Below are 27,173 nucleotides of genomic sequence, written 5' to 3'. Positions count from 1 at the left end.
ATTCGACGCCATATTAATTCATTCCGTTTAGTTTCGTTTTGGAAGTTCAATTTAATATTTCGGCTGAAATTTATAAATATAAAGGTAATAAAGTATATAAAATATATATTACATGAAGAATCCCGGAGAAAATGACGTTTCTGCAGTAGTAGGTATGTCCCATGTATATGAAAAATAGGTAGTAAATAAACACACAATATCTTAAAATATAATAAATAAAAAACTTATTTCATAAAATTGATTTAATATGACCCATAGACATCATTAATAGAAATCCTAATACAATAGCATACCAATGTAAATATCTAAAGAATTTTTTTTTATTACAATAATGATACTTTCATACTTTAAAATAAGCAGTATAGTATAAAAGTCTTAACCTTTTTTTAGAAAATTGGCTTTGATTCTTAAGAACAATTATTATTGGTGCAAAATTAATACTAAATATATAAAAACATCATAGATAAGTGGCTTTGTACTATATAAACATAACATATTTCATTATGAAGGCAATTTATTACATAAATACAGTAAAATCAAATTAAACATTTTTTGGATTGAAAATTAGATGTAATTAATCATAATTTGACAATGCTGTCGTTTTTAATCACTGTATAATTCATAAAGCAATAGATTTATACAGGATGGCCAGTTCAAAAAAACAGCTCCATATCAGGTTTCCTATTTTAGAAGTCTGTCCAAGAAGCCAGGGAAAATTTCGACAGATGACATCCAAAAAATTACAGAAAATACAACTTTCCCCTGAATTCAAATGACAGACACAACTGTCACTGTCATGTTTTCCTCTGACAGATTAGTATTTTTGAAATAAAAATTTGATGGAAATTCCGCTGAACAAAAAAATATACAACACCCAATTTTTTCTACAACATTCATATAAAAATATATTTGAATCGGCCTGTATATAATAAAAAAAAGTTGGAATGGAAACCTCTAACAGAAAACCTGACGTGGATTTTTTTTGGAATACTGGGTTGCACTGTATTTAACCATCTTTGTTTTCATTTGGACTAACTAGACCTTTGTAATAACGCATTCATTTCTTGGACACCCTGTATATAACTAACCTAACTCAAAAAAGCTCATCATGTTATATCAATATTACTAAAAAAATGTGCAATTTTGTTTGTGCTTTTTTATTATATCAAGATATTTACGAAATAATCCTGGAAAAATAATATATGGACATTTAAACTACTGTAAAAAAATGTACAGAAAAAAGTTAATAAAATTTAAATAATATCAGCATTAACATATACTTAAATTGATTTATTTCAGTTTATGTTTCTCTATAGACTATTAAAATTAATATAAATAAATTCAGTGGCTTATAATGAAATTAAATTGTAAATATAAGCTTTCTATAAAAAAAAACATATAAGAAATTTTATATACAAATACATATTAAAATTGCATAAAAATATACAGTGGTACCTCGACATTTTATCCATAACAACAAATTAAAGCAAAGTTTAATGTTTTTCCATAAATTTAGGAAAAAAGCTGGCAACGCCATATCTGGTGATGCCTAAATTGTTTTTCTTTAAATTCAGGAAGAAATCTGCAAGCAACGCTGAATCGGGTGTTTCTGAATGTATGTAACTTTTCTAGGAATTTTAAAGAGTAAATAAAGATACTTCAATGTTATTTCTGCGATTTTGTCGATTTTTTATATTATTCCCTAAATTTAGGGACAAAACACCAAATTTACAAAACTGTATCTAGTGTTGCCAGCCAAAGATAAATTCGTAGTTTACTATAATCTTAAGACAAAAACAAAAAATGCATTTAAATTGCACCCTATTCTTGCCTCTCTGACAAATTTTATTACAATTTTATCATTTTTTTACTATTAATTTTACAGAGTTAGTTAGTTGTTTATATAAACTTTCCTAAAATTAAAAATTTTCCCTAAATTTAGGGAATTTTAAAATATTGAATTACATCAAGAAAGCAATAAAATTCGTATCTGTTTACGTGCGTGAAGTTGACGTTTGAAAGTACAAAAATAAATTTCCCTAAATTTAGGGATAAAGTTCACAAGTTGGCAACGTTAAATCCGTTGTTGCCACGTTGCGCAAAAAATCCCGTTATACCGGAATTTTAATATAAAGGAAGTACAAGCAAAAAGAGAACAGTTTAGACATCCGAGGTACCACTGTAAAAGTAAATAATCATTTTGATGGATTTTAAACGCATGGTTCGACGTAATTTCCGGGGAATAGTCCGGTAATTCCATCCATAACACCTTCCCACCACCCGTCGTCGTTTTTCTTCAGAACATAAATGACAGAACTCTCCTGAAAACTCAGTTCGTCGTCTTTGTCTGCATAGTAATCGTATATCGCGACAACTGGAATAAAAAACAATATTTCCAATTTGTTGTGATGAAGAGACTTTGACCAAGAATAAAAATTTGCCAAAATTCGTTGGCACAATGTTGCTTACCTTTTTCAATATAATTCTTTGGAACCCATCCAGGAAGATCGTCCTCGTCTGGAACGATGGGCATTACTCCAGAGGAGGTTCTAGGCCGTCCGAAAGCTTCGTGTTCGTCTTCTGGAGGTGGAGGTGGTGGCAGAGGAGGTGACTGGGAACCTCCAGCCCGGGAAGCAGCCTAATTTATTTAATAAATAGAAAATATCAGTTATACCCTATTTTTTGTCCAAGAAAATAGGCCTTCTAATACGAAGTTATGGTAAAAACTTAACTTTTTGATATAAGTTACTTTGAAAGATCTACGCCAACGAATTGTGAAAGGTTTTTTTTTTAATTCACCCCCGAGAAGGGGTGAAATAAATAAATAAAATTATTTTTTCGAAATTTCGGAAAAACGGTAAGGACTAGAAAAAAAAGTTCAAATAATGAGCGTTCAATTTTACATAAAAATGGTCTCTATACTTTTTTTGCCCAAATCAAAATTGACTGAGATACGGTGGCCAGAAGTTAGTGGACAACTTTTATTGAAATATTTTTTTTCAAAATCCTTACCGTTTCTCTGAAATTTGGAAAAAAACACTTTATTTATATACTAAGTGACATTGAAAATAGAACACCCATAAAAATTGTTTAATTTTAATAATCTTTTGTACATGAATGTAGGTTGACAAATGGCGTAAATGATCAAAATTTGGAGTGAAAATATTGGCTCGTTACCTTGTCCTTGTTAATAATGTGTTGGACCACCTCGATGTTCTATACATTCGTTGAGCCGTCTGGACATGGAACTAATCAGATGATTTACGTCTTCTTGCGGTATTTCATCTCATGCTAACTGTATCTCATGCCGAAGAGCTTCTAGTGTCTGAGGAGGATGCGGTAAGTTTGTCAGTCTTCTACCCATGATATCCCATACATGTTCACTTGGTGAGAGATCTGGAGATCTTGGTGGCCAGGGTAGGAGATTAACTTGGGCATTATGTAAGTGGTTCACAGTTAATCTAACAACATGGGGACGGGCATTATCTTGTTAAAATATAGGATCGTGGAGCCTTCGTAAGTATGGTAAGAGATGATCTTCCACAATTTCCACAATATGGCGTTGGGCTGTCATATTACCTCGAACAAATACTAGAGGTGACCTGCTACCATATGCGATTTCTCCCCAAACCATAACTCCTACAACTTGGTTTACGGGCCTCTCCATGAAAAAACTGTGGATTCCGCCTTTCTCCACGGTATCTTCTCACTCGCGCCCGACCGTCGTGCATTCCTAAACAAAATCGCGACTCATCACTAAAAACGATAGCATTTCATTCTGCGCCCCATTCTTGTCGGGCTCTGCACCACTCTAGACGTTGTCGTCGATGTTCAGAGGTCAATGGTAAAACCCAATGAGGCCGAAAAGAAAACAACCCAAAAGACCGTATTCATCGGTAAACAGTTCGCATCGTCATGAGTCTTCCATGTTCCGTAAACCATTGGTTAGCAATTGCTCGGGAAGTGGCCGAACGGTCTCTGACAGCTAACTGCCTTAAACGGCGATCTTGACCCTCATTGGTTAATCTTAGACGCCCTGTACCTCTGGCACGATGTTCACGGTTTTGTTGAATGTAAGCTCTACAACAATTGGCAGCAGTGCAAACACTTCTCTGGACCCTATCAGAAATCTCTCGAAATGATAATCCTGCCTCCCGCAAACCTACAATACGACCCCTATCAAAATCACTGAGTTGTCTAAAATTGGCACGTCTACGTAGATAGATAGATAGATAATGCTTTATTTATTTCCTTATTGTATAATACAAAAAGAAACCCAAAAAAGGGCATGGAAACAATGTCAGTAAAATTTTTTAAAAGAAAATAACTGTATATTTCAACAAAAAATTAACTATATGAACAAAATTAAATAGTAATATTAAAATTAAATATTTTATGAAAATAATACTAATAATAATGAATTAAATCTATGTATGTATAGACAGATAACAACACAAAATTATACTTACAAAAAATAACAAATTTAGATCAAATGATACAAAACAAAAGTAAAAACATACGGGTGTGGTTGTTTTTACAACAATATACAATCGATGTTAAATATGACACAGGGCGCTCTTATCACTGTTTAGAAATTCCGCGAGGGAATAAAAAAGCTCCTCTGCACAAAAGATGTTTAAGCATTTTTTAACTTTGTTTTTAGGCATAGACAAGGTAAAATTTTCCAGAAGGGAATTGAATATTTTTATTTGAGAGTAATCTATATTTTTTGAAGATAGCTGAAATTATATTTATCCGAAACCAGCTGTAATCTGTGTCTAGTATCATATTCATGTTCGAGCCTACGGAGTCCAAATAAATTCCAGTTTTCCAGGACAAACACCACAGCCTCCAAAATATACATGGAAACAACTGTAAGAACCTTATGTTCAACAAAAATCTCCCTGCAGCTTTCTTGCTGACTCAATCCGAAGATACTACGTAAGCATTTTTTCTGTATTCGTAATATCCCTTCCACCGCCGTGGAGTTGGCCCAAAAAATAATACCATACTTAAATCTGGAATAGATAAAAGCATAGTAAGCTGACATAGCAGCATCGATCCCCACGGACTCCGATATTACTCTGAGCGCATAGCAGAACTGAGAAGTTTTAGATGCCAGTACTTCATTATGGTGAAGCCAATCCAAACGTCTATCGATCTTTAAACCAAGAAATGAAACGCTATTTACTGAACATATTTCCTGTTGCTCGTGCTGGAGGATAAAGGGAATTGAGTATCGATTGCTAAATAACATACACTGTGTCTTGGATATATTGAGAGATAGTCCAATAGAGTGACAAATCGGACACAGCCAATGGGACTCTGGTTGAGAGTGAGGGGACATCACTTGCACTGAAAAGCACAGTCGTATCATCAGCATATAATACTGTTTGTTCCTGAATAATGTGGGGCACCTCATTTGTATACAGTATATAAAGAAGTGGACCTAATATTGAACCTTGCGGTACCCCCTTTTCAATGATTACCTTGTTAGAAACTATTTTTCTGCCATTCAAATCAAAGTCAATAACCTGCTGTGTTCGCCCACACAAGTATGACTTTATCAGTTCTAAAGCCCTTCCTCGAATACCATACCCATCCAACCTATTCAGCAAAATATTGTGATCTACACTGTCGAAAACTCTGGAAAGGTCCAGGCATATTACAAGTGTCTGATTCTTATTGTTAAGCGAGTCAATGGCAAAAGAGAGCGCTTGATACAAACTAGCGATGGGAACTATCGAATGAATTACCCTATCGAATGGTTACTGAATGAATGATTTCAACTATCGAATGGTTTTGTTCGAATAAAATCATTCATTCATTTGTATACTAAAGCATATGTGACAACCTCGCCGTGCAACTAAATGGTTATCGTTGAGCCACGACTATCGAATGCTTTTGATAAATGAAATTTAGTATTCGTTTGATTTTTGTGTGCGTCAGTGCATTATTAGTTCTTCCAAATTTTTATAACTTCACCTTATAAATACTGTGCCAATTTTGGGTTTATTAAAATATTTAAAATACTAAAATATAGTAGTTTTTTTTAATTGACGATTGTGTGCGTGTGCAGGTGTCAAAATTTTTCCGAAAATTTGTGTGATTTTCCGTAGCCCGATCTTTCAATTATTTTATTTTATATGGTATATATGGTCTATTTTTTAATGGGAAATTTTGAGAAGTAGCAATTTTTAAGAGAGATGAGATGAACATATTTGTATTTTAGATGTTTAAATAATATGAATTTGTTGAACTTAATAATCATATTTAAGTAATGTGGTTAAGTAAATGGGGTTATCGAACTCAAACTATGGGATGAGAAAATTAAATTGAAAGTTTTACACGTGCCAATTTAAAAAAAAAGTTAACGATGTTTGTATTTTGTTTATGCTAATTCTCTTACATGTAGTTTTTTGCGAAGAAATATTTCATTTATTTTTTAAAGTAAATGCCAGTAAAAGTAAATATTATTTTTAAATAGTAAATATAAAGTACCTAATATAAATAATTTTGATTTCTAATTTTTTATTTATATTTTCCTTCCATTACACTGCATGCTTAGAAAATTAATAAATGTTTATATTTTTTTATTAAATAATTTATATTAAATTATTTTAAATTTTGTTGTTAATAGGTATAACAAATTATTACTGTTATTATTATTTTTATTAAACCAGTCTTTGCTTAAAAACATTAAAAATCATTTTCCTACATCCAAAATAACAAGTATTATTGCAGTGTAACAACAGAATATTAATAAAAAAAAATGCAAAATATATAGACATACTATCCCTAACTAACTAAAGCCAAACAATAATATTCTTTCCTAATATCAACTAATACCAATATATAGCAACAGCGCCCTTCATAATGTATTTTCTGTGTAAATACTAGCACCTCAATTAAAAAAAATGTGTCCTTATCTTTATATGACTCCGCAAAAAATCAAAGATGCCGGCTTTTTTCATAGCATTGCCACCGACCGCTGTCGGGTTTCTCGGAAAGAAACCTACGTCGCCGGGCGACCACTAAAATCCAGTTAATATTTTATTATAATCGATCCTGACGAATAAATGAATTTCATAAATGAATGAATTTTATAAATGAATGGTTTTTGCTGCCGAATTACTAGAATACAATATTTCAAGGCAGATGACGCATCTATTCGATAATTTTTATTCGAATAGTTTTCAACGAATGTTTTTTTTACTAGCTATCGAATTATTCGAATGAATTGCAACTATCGAATGTTTTGATAGTATTCATTCGATAGTTCCCACTACTAATACAAACCCTGAATTGTTGACATTCCCTTCCTGAAACCATACTGCTGATCAGATAATACTGCATTCCTGTCTAAGAAATTTGTTAGCCTAATATGTATAACATATTCAAAAACTTTACTAATACCAGTTAACAGAGATATGGGTCTATAGTTTTTCATTTCATCTTTTTCACCTTTTTTAAAAATAGGTCTAATATAAGCATTTTTCAAATTTAGTATTCTAGGCATTATAATAAACTCAGAAAAACACCTGAAACTACTCTGTAGCAGAATAAGTAACAAACTGTGCGAAAGCCGGGTCTATATTGGATGACTGGAATTTTAACAAAAACATGTATAGCACAAAAACTAGTGTGCTGACGGCGTTCAAATTATATTCATTTCTTATCCATACAATAATAAACGTGCTTACAAACATTCATTAAAATTAAATAATATTTAGTGGGTGTTCTATTTTCAATGTCACTTAGTATATTTTATATATTATTATTTATATACTCGGGGTGAATTTAAAAAAATCTTAATTGAAATTTATAATTTTCCAAACAAATTGAATAAAAATGTTAAATATATTAATTTTTCGGCAACTTATATTTTTTTAAATTTCTACTATCATCCCCTAGCTTCTAGCCACCCTATCTTGGTTAATTTTGATCTGATCAAAAAAAGTATAGAGCTCATTTCTATGTAAAATTTGACGCTCCACAACTATTATTTGAACTTTTTTTTCTAGTTCTTACCGTTCCTCCGATATTTCAAAAAAATATTTTATTCATTTATCTCACCCCTTCTCGGGGGTGAATTTAAAAAAATCTTTCACAATTTTTAGATCTTTCAAAGTAACAAATATTTATCAAATGTTATATCAAAAATTCAAGTTTTTACCAAAACTTGGTATTTAAAGGCCTATTTTCTTGGACTATTTATAGAAACATTGATCAAAGTAAAGTACCTATTTGAAGTTAACGTTCTTAATAAACGGCAACTTTTCTTTAAGTTACCGTAGTAATGTATACGCGGATTCAAAACATAAACAGTTAAAATTTACACCATTAAGTCAAATTATACCAAAGTTGAATGTATTTCCCTAAATTAAGGAAATATTACTGATTTTACCAGCTGACAATGGAGATGCCTAAGTCGTTTTTCTTCAAATTCAGGGAAAACTCTGCCAACTCTGAATTGAGTGTTTCTGAACGTATGTAAATTCTCCATTTTTCAGGAATTTTAATGATAAAACAAAAATAGGTTCAACGCTGTTTCTGCAAAGATTTACACACAAACTTACCAATTGCTGCTGCAATGCTTGGCTCATTCTATGCCCTTGTGCATGAGATAGAGTATGCATTCCCAAACTTCCAACTGGCACAGGCCCATGATGACCTCCCATCATCATTGGGTGATGCTGGTTCGAACTCAATACCATTTCTTGAGAATTTATTAAAGGCGAGGGTGGAGCTAACGGAAAAAAAGATATAATAGTAGATACTAGTGATGGGAAAAACCGATTAATTTCAATAATCGAGTACTCGAGTTTCAATCGATTGCAATAACCGAACGATCGCTCGAGCGAAATATCGCTCGTATTTAAAAATACGGTTTTTCGTCCGTCGTTGGTTGTAAGTAAGTGCTCGTTAACACCAAGCGCCAAGCAGTAAGTTGCGTGCGCAGGGCACATATTCTTTCTTTGATGAATGGGAAGTAGCAAGCGATGAGCGATTCGCTTGATTTAGTTTATTTCAAACCATTGTCGATGTAAGTCGTAAAATGTCCCTCAGATACGCAACGGATAACGTCGTATAAATTTGCTACCTGCAATGTATGTAGAAAATTCGTTCGACTTTTTATCGAGTATGTCAGATTAAAATCATTTCTTTAAATTTTAAATTAAAAATAAAATTTAAAATTACTTTAAATTAAAATCAATGATTTCAATTTATTTCATTCTAGGATCGCTTGCGTTCGTCGCTCGTAAGTCGTCACTTGCATCATTCGTTCATAATCGAGCGATGTCGGTTATTTCAATAATCGAGTACTCGAGCGAATTTTCCCATATACAGGGTTGTTCACCACATACGACACGAAATATTGTAGCTAAACGATTAGATTTTTACAAATTGTAAGTTTTGGATTCGTTGAAGGACTATTAGAGCTACAATTTAAAAATATTTTTACAAGATACAGAGTGTCCCAAATAAGTAAAAAATATTATAGTTGTATTTTTTTAAATGGAACACCCTGTATATTATTATATTTTAGTATTCTACGATTGAAATAAAGGTAAATTTGATTAAGGTTTGTCACACTTAAAACTTACCGTTTTTTAAATATTTTCAATTTTATGAAATTGCAGTAAAAAATTTGAGGCTTCATTTCTCCAAGGGTATCAAAGTTTTTAATACAAAATATTTACTGAAGGTTATTTATTGATCAGATGTTATGTAGCAATAATAAAATTTTTACTACCTTATACAGAGTATCCAAAAATTTATATTAAATAATTACTAGCTTTAAACGACAATAACTTGTTTAATTTAAATGGAACACCCTATATATTTTAGGAGAATTAGATGTACAATTTAATTGTCTATCAAATTATATTATACCATTTCTTACCTATCTCTTCAAGTTTTCGTAGAAAATGCATTTTCTTATAATTTAGACCTCATTTATCATTATACCCATGGAATATTGACATTTCAGTTTTTTTTAAAGCAACATATGTATGTACAAAATATACAAGTGGTAAATATTGCAAGGCTATTGGTATACAAAAAACTATTTAAATCTTCGTAAAAGAGTATACCAATTAAATATACTACCATTATTTCCCACCAAAAATTAGTTAATTGCATACTTTTAAATTGTTTTAATTAATAAAGTATTATAAATAAATGTGGATTTGGCTCAGAAATCAATATAATAATAAGTTTTGAAAATGAACGTCTCTGTTTTTATAAATTAGCATTCGTCAAAAAATCAAATCAAATTTATAAAGTATTACTTTTTACCACTGTGTCTAATACACACACAAAATTCATTTTTTCAGTTTTGGAGCAATTATTATTAATCAACGTAAACAGTCAATTAATGTAGCTTAAATACTGGGATCATCATATTAATTGGTCCTCTTTAATAAAAAATATTTAAACAGTTTTTTATTTTATTTTTTAATGAAATAAGCAAATAAGCGAACTATATCGACAATATTGGTGTCTGTACTCTGAAAATTTGTTACATCTTTAAAAATAATCTAAAATGTCAATATTCCATGGGTATAGTGATAAATGAGGTCTAAATTATAAGAAAATGCATTTTCTACGAAAACTTGAAGAGATATGTAAAAAATGGTATAACATAATTTGATAGACAATTAAATTGTACATCTAATTCTCCTAAAATATATAGAGTGTTCCATTTAAATTAAAAAGTTATTGTCGTTTAAAAGCTAGTAATTATTTAATATAAATTTTTGGACACTCTGTATAAGGTAGTAAAAATTTTATTAATGCTACATAATATCTGATCAATAAATAATCTTCAGTAAATATTTAGTATCAAAAACTTTGATACCCTTGGAGAAATGAAGCCTCCAAATTTTTACTGCAATTTCATAAAATTGAAAATATTTCAAAAACGGTAAGTTTTAAGTGTGACAAACCTTAATCAAATTTACCTTTATTTCAATCGTAGAATACAAAAATAGAATAATATACAGGGTGTTCCATTTAAAAAAATACAACTATAATATTTTTCACTTATTTGGGACACTCTGTACCTTGTAAAAATATTTTAAATTGTAGCTCTAATAGTCCTTCAACGAACCCAAAACTTACAATTTGTAAAAATCTAATCGTTTAGCTACAATACTCCGTGTCGTATGTGGTGAACAACCCTGTATAGTTATCCCATCACTAGTAGATACTAGAGATATGTATTGGAAGATAAAATAATATTGGTACAAATCGTGTCGATAAATGAGTGCAAAAGATGTTACATACATATATCTAATAATTCATACTTCAATTCAAATTTAAATATATACGGTAATCGCAAAACATTTTCCGATGCACGTCATCAATCATATCGACATTGACACTAAAGTCTATAAACCTGACAAAATGAAATTTTGGCAAAAATGTTTAATTTTGTTGTATAATTTAGGTTACCGAGCAGCTCTTCATTTTACTTTGTAGAGCAAATGATAGTAACAGATATTTTATTTAGATTAAAGCGGCAAAAATTAGTTTAAGCCGAATTTTATTATCGCTATGTTGGTCACATTGCGCCGTGTTCAGCAACGTTGTCGTTTATTATTTGACAATTATATTAATGTCAGTCATTATTTTGTATAATATCGTGTTGTTGAATCTTTGTGAGTAATTCTCGTTTTTTTTTGGTTTATTTCCGTAGTCTTTTTTTTAAATTGTTCCTTTAAGCACAAACAATTCTTTTGAGAAAGAACTAAATTTTTGAGTTTTGTATTGCATTTGTTGAAATTGTGTTGAAAATATGTTAAAGCATTTAAACAGTCGAAGCAAAGAGTTTGTAGTTTCCTTGATAAACTATTTTAAACGAGAACGTGATATTAAAGATCCTTTATTACCTTTAACTGCAGTCAGAAAAGTAAGTTTGATTGATAAGCACCGTTATACCACTTTCAAAGTTATTTCTACGTTATTTTTTATTAAATTCTATGATTATTAGTTTGTATATTAATAGCAACCTCTTAGTTCTTATTACCACTTATGGCCTTGTAAGATGTACATCAATAAAAAATAAATAAATAACCCATAATAACGCTTAGAATAGTCTTCATAATGGACTAGTTTTTGCCAATATATAATAAGTAAAATAAGCTATAAAACAAATAAATCAATTAATTACTAAAATATTAGTTATTAAATTAAAAATAAAACATAAAAATCTTTAAAAAATTCCATAATAAATATAAGTATTTGTCAATTTTAAATTAATATTCATCTCAGAAATCCATCACAATATGGCCGCGCTGTCGCCATCGCTTGTCACTCAAAGTTGATCAAGTGCATTGGAAATTATTTTGCTATTATCTTTGAATAAGAAGACTAAGGAAGGAGCATATCAAAAATCTTAGGTACACCGCGATGGGCCTCAAATATGGCCGACTTAAATTCCGGTTTATCAGTGTCGTTCTAATTTTATTTAAAAAATGTAAAACTATGATGTAGGGTAGACGTGGGGTAGACTCAATAATTTGTTGTTTTATTTTACGTTGTGAATAAATGTTGGTAGTTATTAAAATTGTTATAAAAATATATAATTCTAATAAAAATAGATAAGTTATAATAAGTATTTATTAACACAAACATCCGATACGCTACTGAAGCAGGTCAAATTAACGTATCTAAATACTTTGACATCTAATCTTTGACAAGTAATAAATAAAAGCTAAAATACAAGAAAAATATATAATTTAGTTAATTTAAGTGAATTTCATAAATGATCGGTTTACTACACGTATGTATATTATATAGTCACTTACTAGCGAAAAGTTGTTTCATTATTTCACTCAATTTTTGCCGAGATCTACCGCACGCTACTCAACCAACTATTTTAGAGTCTTTTTCGATAAATCGCGATAGTGTCACTGTTAATTTAAGTTCTGCCACAATTTCCATCTAGATTTACTACCTTTATACAACTATCAGTAGTAGAATAACTAATAAATAACATAAAATAAGCTCCGTAAAGACTGACAAATCCACAAAATTTCAAATCAAATTCAAATGTGTCAAATGAATCGTCAAACAGAACTGTCAAGGATCCCCACCCTAGAGAGCTTTTATGGTGCCTTTTCCACCCACCATGCATGAATACATTGATAGCATTATGCTCCTTCCTTAGTCTTCTTATTCAAAGGCTATTATCGTAGATAGGCATAAATAAATAATATATTGGCGATGTATATCGATATTTCGATATGTCGATATTTCTGGACATCCCTACTAGAAAAATTTCGTATAAATTTAAAATGATGAAAAGATAGGCTACCTAAATTTAATGCTAAACGTTTATAAAACGACAAATTATTTACATAAACAAATTCACTCGTAAAATTCAACTTACGGGGCATATTGTGCACATCACCTCCATAATTACTGTGCGAATTTGGTGGGGGTGGCGGGGGAGGCGTTTGAGGTTGAACAACGTTGTGATTCTGTTGCGTCATTGGGTGTACCATCCCAACCTAAAAACAAACGGTATATCTAATATTTAAGTCACTGTATCAATAAAAAATCTTTCACCTGAGGCTGTTGCACATTGGCTATAGGCAAAGCACTATAACCTGGCCCCCTTTCTCTTCTCGGATGTCCCATAGGATAATTCGGAGCGTAATGACTTGGAACCTGGGGAGGAGCCACTGCAGGAGGTGTCCTGTATTCCCTGCTCCCTTTAGACAGAGTCCCTCCAGAAACTGAAACTAAAAGAAAGTACTTAATTATTAGATATACACTATAAATACGGTTTTACTACCTTTACTGGAAGTTCTTGATACTTGTGGTGGTGTAGGTGGCTTTGTAGTCGGAGCGGGACCTACCATGGGGTTCCCCGGTATGGAGTTAACTGAGTGTATACTTCCTGAGCTTGAACCTCTCTGTTTTTGTCTGGGAGTGCCGCCACTACGCACACCATGACCAATTTCGTCAAAAACTGTTTGAAAAATACATATTAATTATTCGTTTTTAATTTCAGATAAATAAATAAAAATAGAGGTACCTACTCTATGTTTACTTATTTTTCTGGGATTTTTTTACAACACAAACATTAAATCACATAAATGGCTTCTAGTCAATTATAATTTCACTATATACAAGATAAAAACCAATACCTTGTTAAGGAAATCCTAGAGAAATAAGTAAAAATAGAGGTACCTAATCTATGTTTACTTATTTCTCTGGGATTTTTTTACATCATAAACATTAATCAACATTGGCTTCTAGTCAATTATAATTTCATTATATATAAGATAAAAACCAATACATTGTTAAGAAAAACCTAATTGGAAACAAAAATGGACAAATATTAACAAAAATATACTTGGACCTATTCCTCTGAAGCCGTAATCTGTAATTATGTATTTACTGACCATAACAATTTCATCAATAACTGATTTAAAAATAAAAATTATCAATTATTTAATTTTAATCGCAGAGAAATATGAAAATCTAGAGAAGTTCAAAGATATTTGTTAATACCATCTTTCCATTTTTGTGTCCAGTTTAGGTTTTTCCTAACAACCTGTGTTTTTTTATTTTATCTTAAATATATTCTCCATTTTATATGAATTTTTTAGAAATCAGCTTAATCTGTTGAGAATGCCAAGTACCAAACTGCCAAACACATGGTAAATTGTAATTGAATATAACAAACAATGTCTAAATAATAAAGTACACAGTAATAATGTTTTGTCTTTAATATAATAGTTAACAACATTAAATTAGTTTTCTCTGTAAAAGTCAGTTTTGTGACATCATCTGTTTTTCCCCTTACCCTTCATTTACTATTTAATACTCACTGGTATAATCAATGGGTTTTCTCATATATTTTATTGGTTTTTCTGGATTTGCTGGCGCAATAATTTTATACTGTCTATTAGTGCTCTTGTTGGCTGTTAAAACACCAATTTCCCTTCTGGCAACTTTTTCTTTGTGAATCATAACCGTCTGAGAAATGTGGTTCATTTGACTTTCCATTTCTGCCAATTGTGTTGTCTGAAATTAATTTTAAGTTCATTAACCTATGCACTTCTTTAACAAAGCCTTTTTTATGCATATAAGTTGTTAATATACCTGCATATCAAGCAATTGTAAAAAGTTGTATGCCAGTGTGTTTATTTGATAAGCTACGCTGGCAAGGGACTGTGTAGTGTAATTCTTGGTTTCCTCCAAAGCTCCTCTCTTATTGTCAGTCTGAAAGTAGTTCGCTTCGCAATATTCGGCAACGCGTTGTAAGTTGACATGATTTTCAGAGAGACTGCTTCTTCCTTCAGGTATTTCTGACCGCAATAGGGCTGCTAGTTCTGCCATGGTGTCACAGTCACTTACAATGCCTGGTTCTTTACCTTAAATATTTCACATATTATTTTAACTAATCTTTGTAGGAAATATCTTAGTAAATCTTCAACATTCCGAAGCATTTCCTGTTCTGAAGGTGTGGTAAAAACATTTTAATATTGATTCAACCTACCGTATGAGTAATATCCTGAACTCATAATCCACTAATAACATACAAGATCATTATGAAAACAAGTAAGTAAACTTCCTATGTTGATGTACTTAAAATAAGCTTTTCAAAAAATTCAAATTACATTATTAAATTATTTAACTTGGGTATCATTTTTGACATTTAAAATAGAATGCCAACGACATTTAAAATGTCAACAAACTTCAACTAGAGATGATGACGACATATCGATATTATAGCCACTTCTTTTTCAAGTGTTTTACGTTTTGGCGGAAAATACACGTAAAAAAATGTAAAAATAGAACAAACCTATTAAAAAGAAGAAAATTTATATTTCTCTTTTCAACATACAATTACGCCTTTTATTTTCATATTATTTCTGACTAAATTTTCATTTCTACCCTAAATAAAAAATGTAAAGTATAATCTTTTAGATCTTATAAACTTACAAGATCTAAAAGGGGATAATCTATATTTTCTTTAAAGCAGTTATTAATAGCAGAGTTAGAAGTTATTATACCCCCAGCGTTTTTATCGAAGCTATTATTAATTTGTTGGCGTGGATAAAATACTTATCTTTGTCCTGATAATTTTTTAATTGTTACTATTTCCTAACTATTAGGATTGGAATAATTGTATTCCCTTATCTGATTTGTGAAATTGGATATTTTTAATTTACTTATTCCCAGTTATTTATACCCATATATCATTTTACATATTTTTTTATCAATAAAAACACTTAATTAAAAATGGAATACGTAATTAATTTCATTAAGTACGATAATATTTACAAGAAATACGAACAATAATGAATCTTAATCTTATGTGTTCTACAAATTTTGTCTGGTCATCATACATATTTTTAAATAATAATAAAAGCAAATTATAATAATTAAAACAAAGAAATAATACGGAAATAAAAAAATAACTTATGAACAAAGGCTCATGCGCCGTACGTCTTTTCTTATTGCCAACATCTATCGACTAACTTCATATCGAATCTATATCGAATCAATGGAAATTGGTAAACTGTCATCGCTGTCACTTCTGAGCAAAACACCGATTTTTCGTAAAAATTTCAAGTTTTTCAAAGATTTAAACTTTTTAATAAACGTTATGGCCGAAGCCGCAGTAGAAGAACGACCCTTGGCACGATTCTACTGCCACATGTGCGATGTCGAGTTCCAAAGTGTGGCCTCTGTAAGTCTGCAGCAAGTTTTTTGTTGCTATAAATATTTTTTTGATTGTTAAGTATGTTATTCTGTTATCAAATACGTGTTCTAATGCCCAGCCTAAATGCATTTAGTGTATCTAAAATCACGAACCCTATGTTTTCCTTTAAATCAAATGGTTTTATACCAAATTATGTTTTTGTCGTATTCAATTTTTTTTTAGAATTGCATATGCCCACACTGTGCAGATGGGTTCATAGAAGAGCTTCAAGACACTGACGATCAACAATCGAGGGCAAGAGATTTCTCATCTAATAGTACATGGGACGATGAAGATATGGTATAAAAAAACAATAAAATTATAACTAATGTTTACTAACCATATTCACCTTTAGGAAGAATTATTGCTTGCTGATCGTTTAATGGACAATAGAACTGAGAATGGAGGTCCTTCAGAAGGAAGGTAATGAAAAAAGTCGAAAGAAACCGTTTTAATTCTAGATCTTAATATTTTTTAAATTTTTAGAGGCTCGTTTCATCCACTATCTGCTAATCTACGACATTCTTTGCCCATAGAGCATCTAGTACATGATTTTATTATAAATTTGGGTGTGGGGGTGAATTGGGGTGGCCAAGGCAATGTGCAGTTCTTTCTAGGCAATCCAGGAGATTATGCATGGGGCAGAGAAGGCCTCGATGCGATAGTCACTCAGTTATTGAATCAAATGGACAGTACAGGTAATATGAGTTACACACATTATTTACATAAAATTTTTTTTTTTCATAATATAATAGTAATTGTGTGTTTTTATTGCCAAGATAAGTTACAATTCAGTGTGTTAAAAATATTTGTCAGCGAAATAAGTAAACTTATAGAGTAGTTTCTACTTTGCCAATTTTTAGTTTAAATTATGCAATATTATCACATTTTACGTGAATATCAGTGGCTGCTCTTCAGGGTAGGCAAGGTAGGCGGCGCCTACCCTACAATTTTGTTATAATTTAAGTGGTTTATTACATTACATTATTTACTATTAATGTTGCCAATACACAAAAATACTGTTAATACACGGTAGTGTGTTGTAATAATCAATATTAATTTAATATTTGTGGTCTTCTATATTAAAATAATGACTACCGTTGGCGTAGGAAAACAAAATAATTTTATTGCATATTGCACACGCCCTTGTTGGATAGAGATAACTCTACCCTTTTTAGTTAAATAATTAAATAAATAATAGTTTATTATTCAACAAGTTAAGAACAACCCAAGTAGAAAAACAAAATATAAATAATGTAAAAAATAAACAAAAGAGTACCAGATACTAACATTGTCGATATAATTCGCTTATTTCATTAAAAAAATAAAAAAAAACTGTTTAAATATTTTTTGTTAAAGAACACCAATTAATATATGATCCTATTGTTTAAACTAAGAGGTACTAAACCAAGTTCTAAAAAACTGAATTTTGTATGTGTATTAGATAGTGTGATAAAAAGTAACACCTTATAAATTTTATTTAATTTTTTGATAAATGTTTATTTATAACAACAGAGACGTTCATTTTCATAACTTATTATAATCCACTAATTTTTGGGCAAAAATAATGGTGGTATATTTAATTGATATACTCTTTTACAAAGATTTAAATAGTTTTATTTTTATAAACAAATGGGCTTGCAATATTATCGTTTTTAGCACCTGTACATTTTGTTCCTTTTTTGCTTTAAAAAAATCTATAAAATGTCATTATTACATAGGTATATGATAAATGAGGTCTAAATTATAAAAAAATGCATTTTCTACGAAAACTTGAAGGTAGACTTGAAGACTTGAAGGTTTTCGACGAAAACTAGATAGGTAAACACTAGTATGATAGATAATCACAACATGATAGATAATTACATTGTGCATTTGATTCTCGTAAAATATACGGGGTGTTCCATTTAAATTAAACAAGTTATTGCCATTTAAAGCTAGCAGTTATTTAAATTAATTTTTTAGATACTCTGTATAAGGTAGTGTATTGTTTTTATTATTACAACACAATATCTGATCAATAAATAATCTTCACTAAATATTTAGCATTAAAAACTTTCATACCCTTGGAGAAATGAAGCATTACAATTTTTACTACAATTTCACAAAATTGAATATATTTCAAAAACGGTAAGGTTTAAAGCTGTACCCACACTGGTGCGATCACGGCTGCGATCACGATCTCCACGCGGCCGCGGCCAAAAGTTGCTGAAGGATACATATGAGCCGTTTCACATTGGCGCGATTATTCTGCGGTGGCGATCAGATTCAACTTGTCGAGTTTGATCACGTGATCGCGTCCCAACTAATAGGAATTTTCCGTTATTTTTGTGTTTTTTCTTGTTGCAATTTAGAGATGGAGTTAACAGAGCAGCTAATTAAAACTGTAAAAATACACAAAATCCTATATGATGTATCCCATCCAAGTTACAAAAATAATAGAATTAAAAATAAAAAGTTTTAGACAAAGTTGGACTTGCAATTGGATCGGATAGTACCGTATGATCGAAAAAAAACGGCGTCCAGTTGGCTTGGAAATGAACATCGTTGACATTCCCCATATAATTTTACATATAAAATGACAGCGATCTTCATTTCATAGCCATCGCTGACGCCGTTTTTATTCGATCATACGGTACATATGTATACATTTTTATTTGTTTAAGTTTAAATATTATAGGTAAATATTTCAGAATGTTTTTTTTTTCGGTATACATAATTCACATTTTTAATTTGTACCTATGTATGCCTACAGGATAGCTCACTACATATAGGTACGGCGCGGCGGTAAACGTGAACGCGTTGGTGTGTGCCAAAATGATCGCTCATGTTATCGCTGCCCTGATCGTGATCGTGATCGCACCAGTGTGCGTGTAGCTTAAGTGTGATAAACCTTAATCAAATTTACCTTTATTTAAATTGTAGAATATAAAAATAAAATAATATACAGGGTCTTCCGTTTAAAAAATACAACATTTTTTATTTATTTGGAACACTGTCCTCCTTGGACAATAGTCCTTCAACGAACCCAAAACTTGCAAATTGTAAAAATCTAATCGTTTAGCTACAATAGTCCGTGTCGTATGTGGTGAATAACCCTGTATAAAAAACTACCCTTTATTGTAAACAAGGAATCGCCATCTCAAGGTTTAAACGGTATTGTATTTTAATGTAGGCCCTCCACCATTATCAAAGGCTGTTATAGACGCTCTGCAAGTTGTTGAAGTGACCGATGAACAAGTTGGACAAAACATGCAGTGCTCTGTATGCTGGGAGCATTTTCAATTAAAGGAACAAGTTAGGTTAGAATGTTTATTAATAGCTTTGGATAAAAAGATTAAGAAAGGAGTATAATGTTATCCATATATTTATGCTTGGTAGACGGAGAGAGTCATGTTTGATGATTCATTTGACACATTTGAAATTTTATGGGTTTGCAGGCTTTACTGGGCTTATTTTATATTATTTATTATTTATTCTACTATTGATAGTTGTTTAAAGGTAGTAAATCTAGAAGGAAATTGTGGCAGAACTTAAATTAACAGTGACACTATTGCTATTTATCGAAAAAGACTAAAATACTTGGTTGTATAGCGTGCGGTAGATCTCGGTTAAAAATCAAGGGAAATAATGGAATAATTTTCGCTAGTAAGTGACTATATGTATACATACGTGTTGTAAACCGATCATATATGAAATTCACTTAAAATTAACTAATTATATATTTTTTCTTGCATTTTTGCTTTTATTTACTACTTGTCAAAGATTAGATTCAAAGAATTTAGATACGTCGCGTCAGTTTGACTTACCTGCTTCAGTAGCGTATCGAATGTTTGTGTTAATAAATAATTATTATAACTTATCTAGTTTTATTAGAATTATATATTTTTATAACTATTTTGGTGATGGTCCACTTTAGGTACGTCGTCAATCTTGAAGTTATTGATGTAAATTTGATATTAATATATTCTACAATTAATGTTTTAACGTTTTAAGTACGGATCGTACGGATACTCGGCTAAATGTTTGAGATTTCTGCAATAAAATAATTTATTTTTTGAGGTTAGAATATATATTTCCTTATTAAGTTTAATAAGAGTGACAAGGAAGACGCAGATTTAGGTTTATTTGTCTTTTGCTCGCGTCTGCGTATATCGCTGGCGGTAACAATGAAATATTGAAAATCGGAATTTTGTTTTATTTATACCGTATGATCGAATAAAAACGGCGTCAGCGATGGCTATGAAATGAAGATCGCTGTCATTTTGTATGTAAATTTATATAGGAAATGCCATCGATTGTCATTTCCAAGCCAACTGGACGCCGTTTTTATTCGATCATACGGTACTTTCCTATTAATTTTGAAAAATAGCGGTAGCGATATTAAGCTGATAAGAATATATATTATATTTTGATCTGTGTTAAAAGTTGAGAAGAGGATCACAATGGTAAAAACGTCCGCCGTAACTGAGTTTTGATTGCATTGCTTACAACATTCTTTTTTTGGGTTATTTATGGACGATCCGCACTTTTTTTGTTAGAAAATGTCATTATAAGTGTTCCTCTTCTCAATTCTGTATAGAAAATTTTAAAATTTTGACGTACCTAAAGTGGACCAGACCTACTATTATAATAATTACCAACATTTATTGACAACATAAAATAAAACAACACATTATTGAGTCTACCCTACATCATATTTTCACACGTTTTGAATAAAATTAGAAGGGCACTGATAAACCGGAATTCGAGTCGGCCATTTTAGGAGCTCGTTTGTTTGTCTATGGAGCCCGTCCGTCGCGTTCGATCTAATATTTTTGATATGCCCCTTCCTTAATCTTTTTATTAAAAGATTAATAATTTTTGTAGGGTATTTTATAAAAAAATATCGGTTAATATTCCAGACAATTGCCGTGCACTCATATATACCACGAGAACTGCATAAGACCTTGGCTGGAGCTTCATGGAACCTGCCCGATATGCAGGCAAAACTTGGGCGGTGATGGAGAGGGATCTAGTCAGAATGAATTCAACCAAGCCAGAGAAGATATTGCAAACATTGATGCTAGAGGACAAGGTATGTGCTTTTTTATAAGCTTTTATTTAACTTGCTTTGTATGTAACTATCTATGTATGTATGTATGTTTGTTCGGGGCAAATCTTGTAAGCTAAATTAGAACCGCTTCCTTTTATTATAGGAAATTGAAATTTGGTATGTAGGTTCAGTCCCGATGACAATACATTTTTTTGCAAAGCATGACTCGAATTTTTGACAGCTGTCAAAATGGCGGCATTTTTGAGGTTTTTGATTTTTTAAAATTCCATTTATGAATGGATCGGGCTGAAATTTTATATATAAGGTATATTGTGGGTATATACATATGAAAAAAATATATGGGCGGCCATCTTGAAAAAATGACAGTTTAATGACATGTCAAAATTTCATAGTCAACCGATTTTGATAAAAATCGATATATATGATGGGCATGGGCTAAAATGAAAGAAAAAAAATGTTGAGCTGTCAAATTTTACAGCTGTCAAAAAAATTCAAAATTGTCCGATTTTGATAAAAATCGATATATAGGATGGCCATGGGCTAAAATAAAAGAAAAAAAATTTGAGATGTCAAATTTGACAGCTGTCAAAAAAAATTCAAAGTTGTCCGATTTTGGTAAAAATCGATATATTGGATGCCCCCTACCCCATTAGTCGGTTTTCATTTTATTTGTCTCACATTTGAACTGTCAAATTTGACAGCTGTCGTTTTTTTTTAAGTTCTCCTTTTTTAATGAAAATCGATATACATACCTATTATTAGGATGCCCATAGGAAGTTATTTAAAAAAAATGAATTTAAGTGTGTGGCACTGAGAAACCAGCATAACTAAAAAGTAGAAAATACATTTTAAAAAAAAACTTTTTCAAAAACAAGCTTTTATTTAAATACACTAAAAAGAAAAAAATAAACTTTTTCTTTAAAACTTTTATTATGAACTTATAACGTCATTACACAATTTTATATTATATAAAAGCTTGTCGCGAGATTTCTCTACATCGATAAACAAGTAAATTAACTGAAACCTGTGTCTACCCTGTCCCATTTTCAAAGTTTATGTTATGATAGACCACTAGACCAGGAATTACAAGTTGTCGTACCAGATTTTTATGAGTGCTGTAGACTCAAATCCAATTTCGGCATCCTTATAATATAAGGTTGCCGATTTAATGGGGTTTTCATGTTAAAGACCGTGAAAAACTGGACATAGTGGTGTGTTTAATCCAATTCAACCAAAAATGTGACTTAGTGGATTTTCGCTGTACGCCCACGATATCCCCTTTTTCAGCAGCCACTGTTTCTAAATATGAAGAAACAAAATACCATACTAAAATACTATATGTCTGTGTGTGGATTTCAATCATGTCCACCATCAACAATGTCCACCTCCGCCATATTTTTTTTTGTCTCAAAATTCTTGTTTTTATGTCTTCTCGCACAAAAAATGTCTCTCGCACAAAAAATGTCTGGCAAAAGCAAATTCATCATTTAATTTAATAATGTACTTTCATATTTTTAATGCCTCTTCTATATATCATTATTTGTTGCTACAAAATATTTTTGTTTGAAATATAGATTTTTATTTTTATTTCTATCATGGTTCTGAAAATAAAAATATATAAATCAATGTAAGTAGAACGCGTTCTTATGAATGAGTTCTTAATGAAGCTCAAAATATAAAAAAATATATTTTTAGTTAAAATCGCTATCACTAGCCAACATGGCGGAATTTTAGGTTCCCATTAGAACACCGAAATTAAGCGACGTAAGGCGATGCTAGTTTTAAGGACAGGTGACCGGTTCGAAACTTTGCATCGTGCTGTTGTCCAAGGGAAAAGTGTAAAATCTATTGATACACACTGGCTCATTCACGCCGGTTCGAGGCCGGATGAGATCGGATATCTCGTGAGTAAGAGTTAATTTAGACACTTCCTAAGTCGGTAGGCCATTGACCATGATATGGCCGAGGACCGCGGTTCGGATTCCGCTTAAACAAAGTAGGTCCCGTCCAGTTTAGCCATTGCAGCAGAAAGGAGACGTTAACTTGAACCTCACATAAATAAATTATGGTCGGCCTTATGGTCGAAATGATTGCTCCGCTTTCTAGTAGACACAAGGTCGCCGGTTCGAATCCGGCCCCGGACATGGATGTTAAATGTGTGTGTGAGTCTGTATTTGGCCGATTTTAAACGCTAATTAAAAATTAAGAATTAAGCTGGCTGAATATCGTAATAGACAAGTGGCCAAAAATAGGGGAAAAAAATAAATTATGGAAACTTTTCGCAGGCACAAAACGAGTACGAAATCGGTAAATGTGAGGCACATCTGTTTCTTTAAAGTTGCGAAAAATTTGTGACACTAAGATCTTTATTGTTATAGCTTATGTAGCGAAACCATATTTTGGTAAAATGTTTCGAAACAAAAAGCGTTTTATGTTGCGAAACATGTATCAAAGATGTGACGAAACTATTTCGCAATGTTTCTCAGCAGAGATTTTGTTTCGAATTTGTGTCTAAAAATGCTACTTGGGTAGTTTAAAAAATATATTTTTTCTCTCATTGTGAGGTCGCAAACATTTTAGAGAATTTTACACAATTTGTACAAATTGGTACAAACATATTGACGTTTGTACAATGTCCTGTCTTTGTTTCAGTTGCCAGCGTACAAAACGTACTCAGATCGTTGTTCGGATCGCCCTCGGCTGCGCCCTCTAGTAGCAACCAAATGGACCAATCCGGTTCGAGCAGTAGTAGAACGCAAAACGGTGATTCAACGATGTAGCTTAGATTTTAGGATATTACGGTGATGCATATGAGGGTATATATTTATCGATAATCGAATACAAAAGTGACACCCATCTGTTTTCTATTTTTTCCCTAAGAATTGTTTTCTTTAAGGCTTTAATTAAGATATTTTACCGTGTAACAAAATAATATCACACGATAAAAATAAACTTTATTTATCTTGTTATTCATTGTACTTCTTATTTTGTCCTCCGCTATTTTTTTCTAATAATTCTTTTTTTTTTCAAGATATTAATGTATATAGCATGCGGTCGGAAAGAATCGGCGTCACAGTGGCCTTTGAAATGAAAATCTGTAGGAATTTCTGTTGAGCCGAGGTCTACAGGGTGTCCCAGGCTAAGCGTGCATTAGTGCATTTTAAATTTCTAGAGAACTGCAATATTTAGATCGGAGATTTTATGCACTTTACGGTTCCACAACGTGATCTATCGATTAAAAATATTTTCAATATGGCGGCACTTCCGGAAATACCGGAAGTTGACAACAACTTTCTTATTTTAAATGGATATCCCCATTTTTTATTATATACTTGAGTTCTCTGTAAAATTTTATGAATTTTGATATCAAATACTCTGTATCTAATGTTAACGTTTTTGAGAAAAAAAAATATTTAAAATTTTTAATCGCTCAATTCCATGACAGCTATGGCTAATATTATATGACATTCGAACAATTTAATTTTTGAAATATATAGACACATGTTTTTTCTTTATGCCACAGTGGCTTTAGTAATCATTAAATTTGTCGTTTAAGCTATACAGATTTTTTTGACAGGGAGATTTTTTCCTCCAAAAATTTTAAATATTTTTTTCCTCAGAAACGGTTAATGTTAGATATAGAGTATTTTATACGAAAATTCATAAAATTTTACAGATAATTTAAGTATGTAATAATAAATGGGGGTACCCATTTGAAATAAGAAAGTTGCTGTCAACTTCCGGTACTTCCGGAAGTGCCGCCATATTGAAAATATTTTTAATCGATAGATCTCGTTGTGAAACTAATGCGCAAAAAATCTCCGATCTAGATATTGTGGTTCTCTAGAAACTTGTAATGCACGTTCAGCCTGGGACACCCTGTATATGTAATTTATATTGACATAAAAATTTTATTCCCAAATAAAAGACAGATTCTAAATAAATGAATTAAAATAAAATTTTTCTTATTAATAAAAAATGATATTTAAGTCACTTTTCCTAGATCATTCGAAATATATATATATATCCTTCATAACGTTTAGAATGTGAATTTTGTAAAGATTTATATTAGACTATGTTATCTATTTAAAAAGCAAAAATAATTATATGGTAACGACTTAATAGATGAAAATTCAATATAATTATTATTGTCCTTGAATAATACCGTTTAAAAACTGAGCTTTGCTTCACTTATTATCTCAAGACTTATTATTATATCTCCCTGTATAGTTCTGAAGTATGTCGCCTTCAAAAAAAGTCGTTTAGTTTATAATTTTCATTTTGTCTAAATCTGTTAGTTTTTTTTGTTGAATATCTGTTTTGATTTTCTTCAATCAGATTAAAACTGATTGGTTTTGATTATATCATACCAGTGTTCTTCAAAAGTAAGCTCAAAACGAAAAATTAGCATTTTTTCAAAATTAATAATAACATCTTGCTTTTTAAAAATGTTTTCAAATTTTATAACTTAAATTTATAAAATAACTAAATTAATAATAACTCATATATTTCAGACGAGGGGTAAACCGCGACCCAAAATTGTGTACGCTACAACTAACCTAACCTCAAAACATTTTAATGACCAGATTTTTGAAATAATTACCTAATGATTTTCGCCATAATTTTTGCTCGTATCAAACGGACCTTACAAGTTTAAGGTATTTAACGGAAACCATTATTTCGTATACACGCCACTGTAAATAACTTCAATAGATAATTATTTCTCTTGTGCTAACGTCAACTAATCATTAAAAATATCCTAAATGGCGTTTAAGGATCCAATCTGGCAACCCTGTCGTCGACTCGGCTAGATTTGCGGACTCGATAGCGCGTAGTTTTTACTAACATAATTTTACATTAGCCTTTAATAATTAGTTCATAATTGGTCCCTAATTTCCTCTTAATTGGCTTCATTGGCTTTGCAAAATTTGTCAATTTCCCCTTAATTGGTTCCATTGGCTCTGCAAAATTGGTCAATTTTCCCGATTTGTTAGCATTGTCACTTAATCGGCACCATTAGTCTACACAATTGGTCCGCATTGGTTTGGGGTTGTACACCGCATTGGTCTCGCGGTTTACCCCTCGATTTCAGATGTTCCTAAATGAAGAAAACTACTTAAAAAGACTTGTTAGCTTATTTTTGAAATACCCGGTACATTTGAAAAATTATATGATTGTATGGCCGGCATACTTGTATTTATAGAAAAGGCGTTATGTAACTTTATTCTAAAAGATTAATTTATTTTACTTTGTAACATATGGTTATGATGTTATTAACTGATTTCGTGGATGAATAGATTCCATTTTTTGTTTTTGTAATATTTTTTTGCAATCGGTTATCCTTGTTGTAAACTATATTTTAATTATTGAAATAAAAGAAATGAAATT

General features: G+C 31.1%; 2 protein-coding genes across 2 annotated transcripts; one reads left to right on the top strand and one right to left on the bottom strand.

Moving 5' to 3' along the window:
• Positions 1–1,160: 1,160 nt before the first annotated feature.
• Positions 1,161–15,704, bottom strand: LOC115882774 (abl interactor 2). Its single transcript, XM_030901015.1, has 9 exons — positions 15,521–15,704; positions 15,124–15,395; positions 14,850–15,045; positions 13,808–13,984; positions 13,579–13,754; positions 13,400–13,520; positions 8,580–8,749; positions 2,470–2,638; positions 1,161–2,374 (listed from the first exon to the last, which is right to left on the bottom strand). Exons 1-9 carry the CDS (start codon positions 15,543–15,545, stop codon positions 2,211–2,213), a joined length of 1,470 nt encoding a protein of 489 aa, XP_030756875.1. The 5' UTR covers positions 15,546–15,704; the 3' UTR covers positions 1,161–2,210.
• An 821-nt stretch (positions 15,705–16,525) lies between these two features.
• On the top strand, positions 16,526–25,062 carry LOC115882773 (E3 ubiquitin-protein ligase Iruka-like). The gene is made up of 8 exons (XM_030901014.1): positions 16,526–16,717; positions 16,913–17,029; positions 17,085–17,152; positions 17,216–17,427; positions 19,905–20,031; positions 21,634–21,806; positions 24,438–24,600; positions 24,817–25,062. The coding sequence occupies exons 1-7, from the start codon at positions 16,532–16,534 to the stop codon at positions 24,563–24,565; spliced, it is 1,011 nt and encodes a 336-aa protein (XP_030756874.1). The 5' UTR covers positions 16,526–16,531; the 3' UTR covers positions 24,566–24,600; positions 24,817–25,062.
• Positions 25,063–27,173: the final 2,111 nt, after the last annotated feature.

Source organism: Sitophilus oryzae, unplaced genomic scaffold (genome assembly GCF_002938485.1).
Source record: "Sitophilus oryzae breed Bouriz unplaced genomic scaffold, Soryzae_2.0 scaffold_179_pilon_pilon, whole genome shotgun sequence".
Taxonomy (NCBI): Eukaryota; Metazoa; Arthropoda; class Insecta; order Coleoptera; family Curculionidae; genus Sitophilus; species Sitophilus oryzae.
The sequence above is the reverse complement of the archived record's forward strand: the minus strand, read 5'-3'. Positions and strand labels throughout refer to the sequence as shown.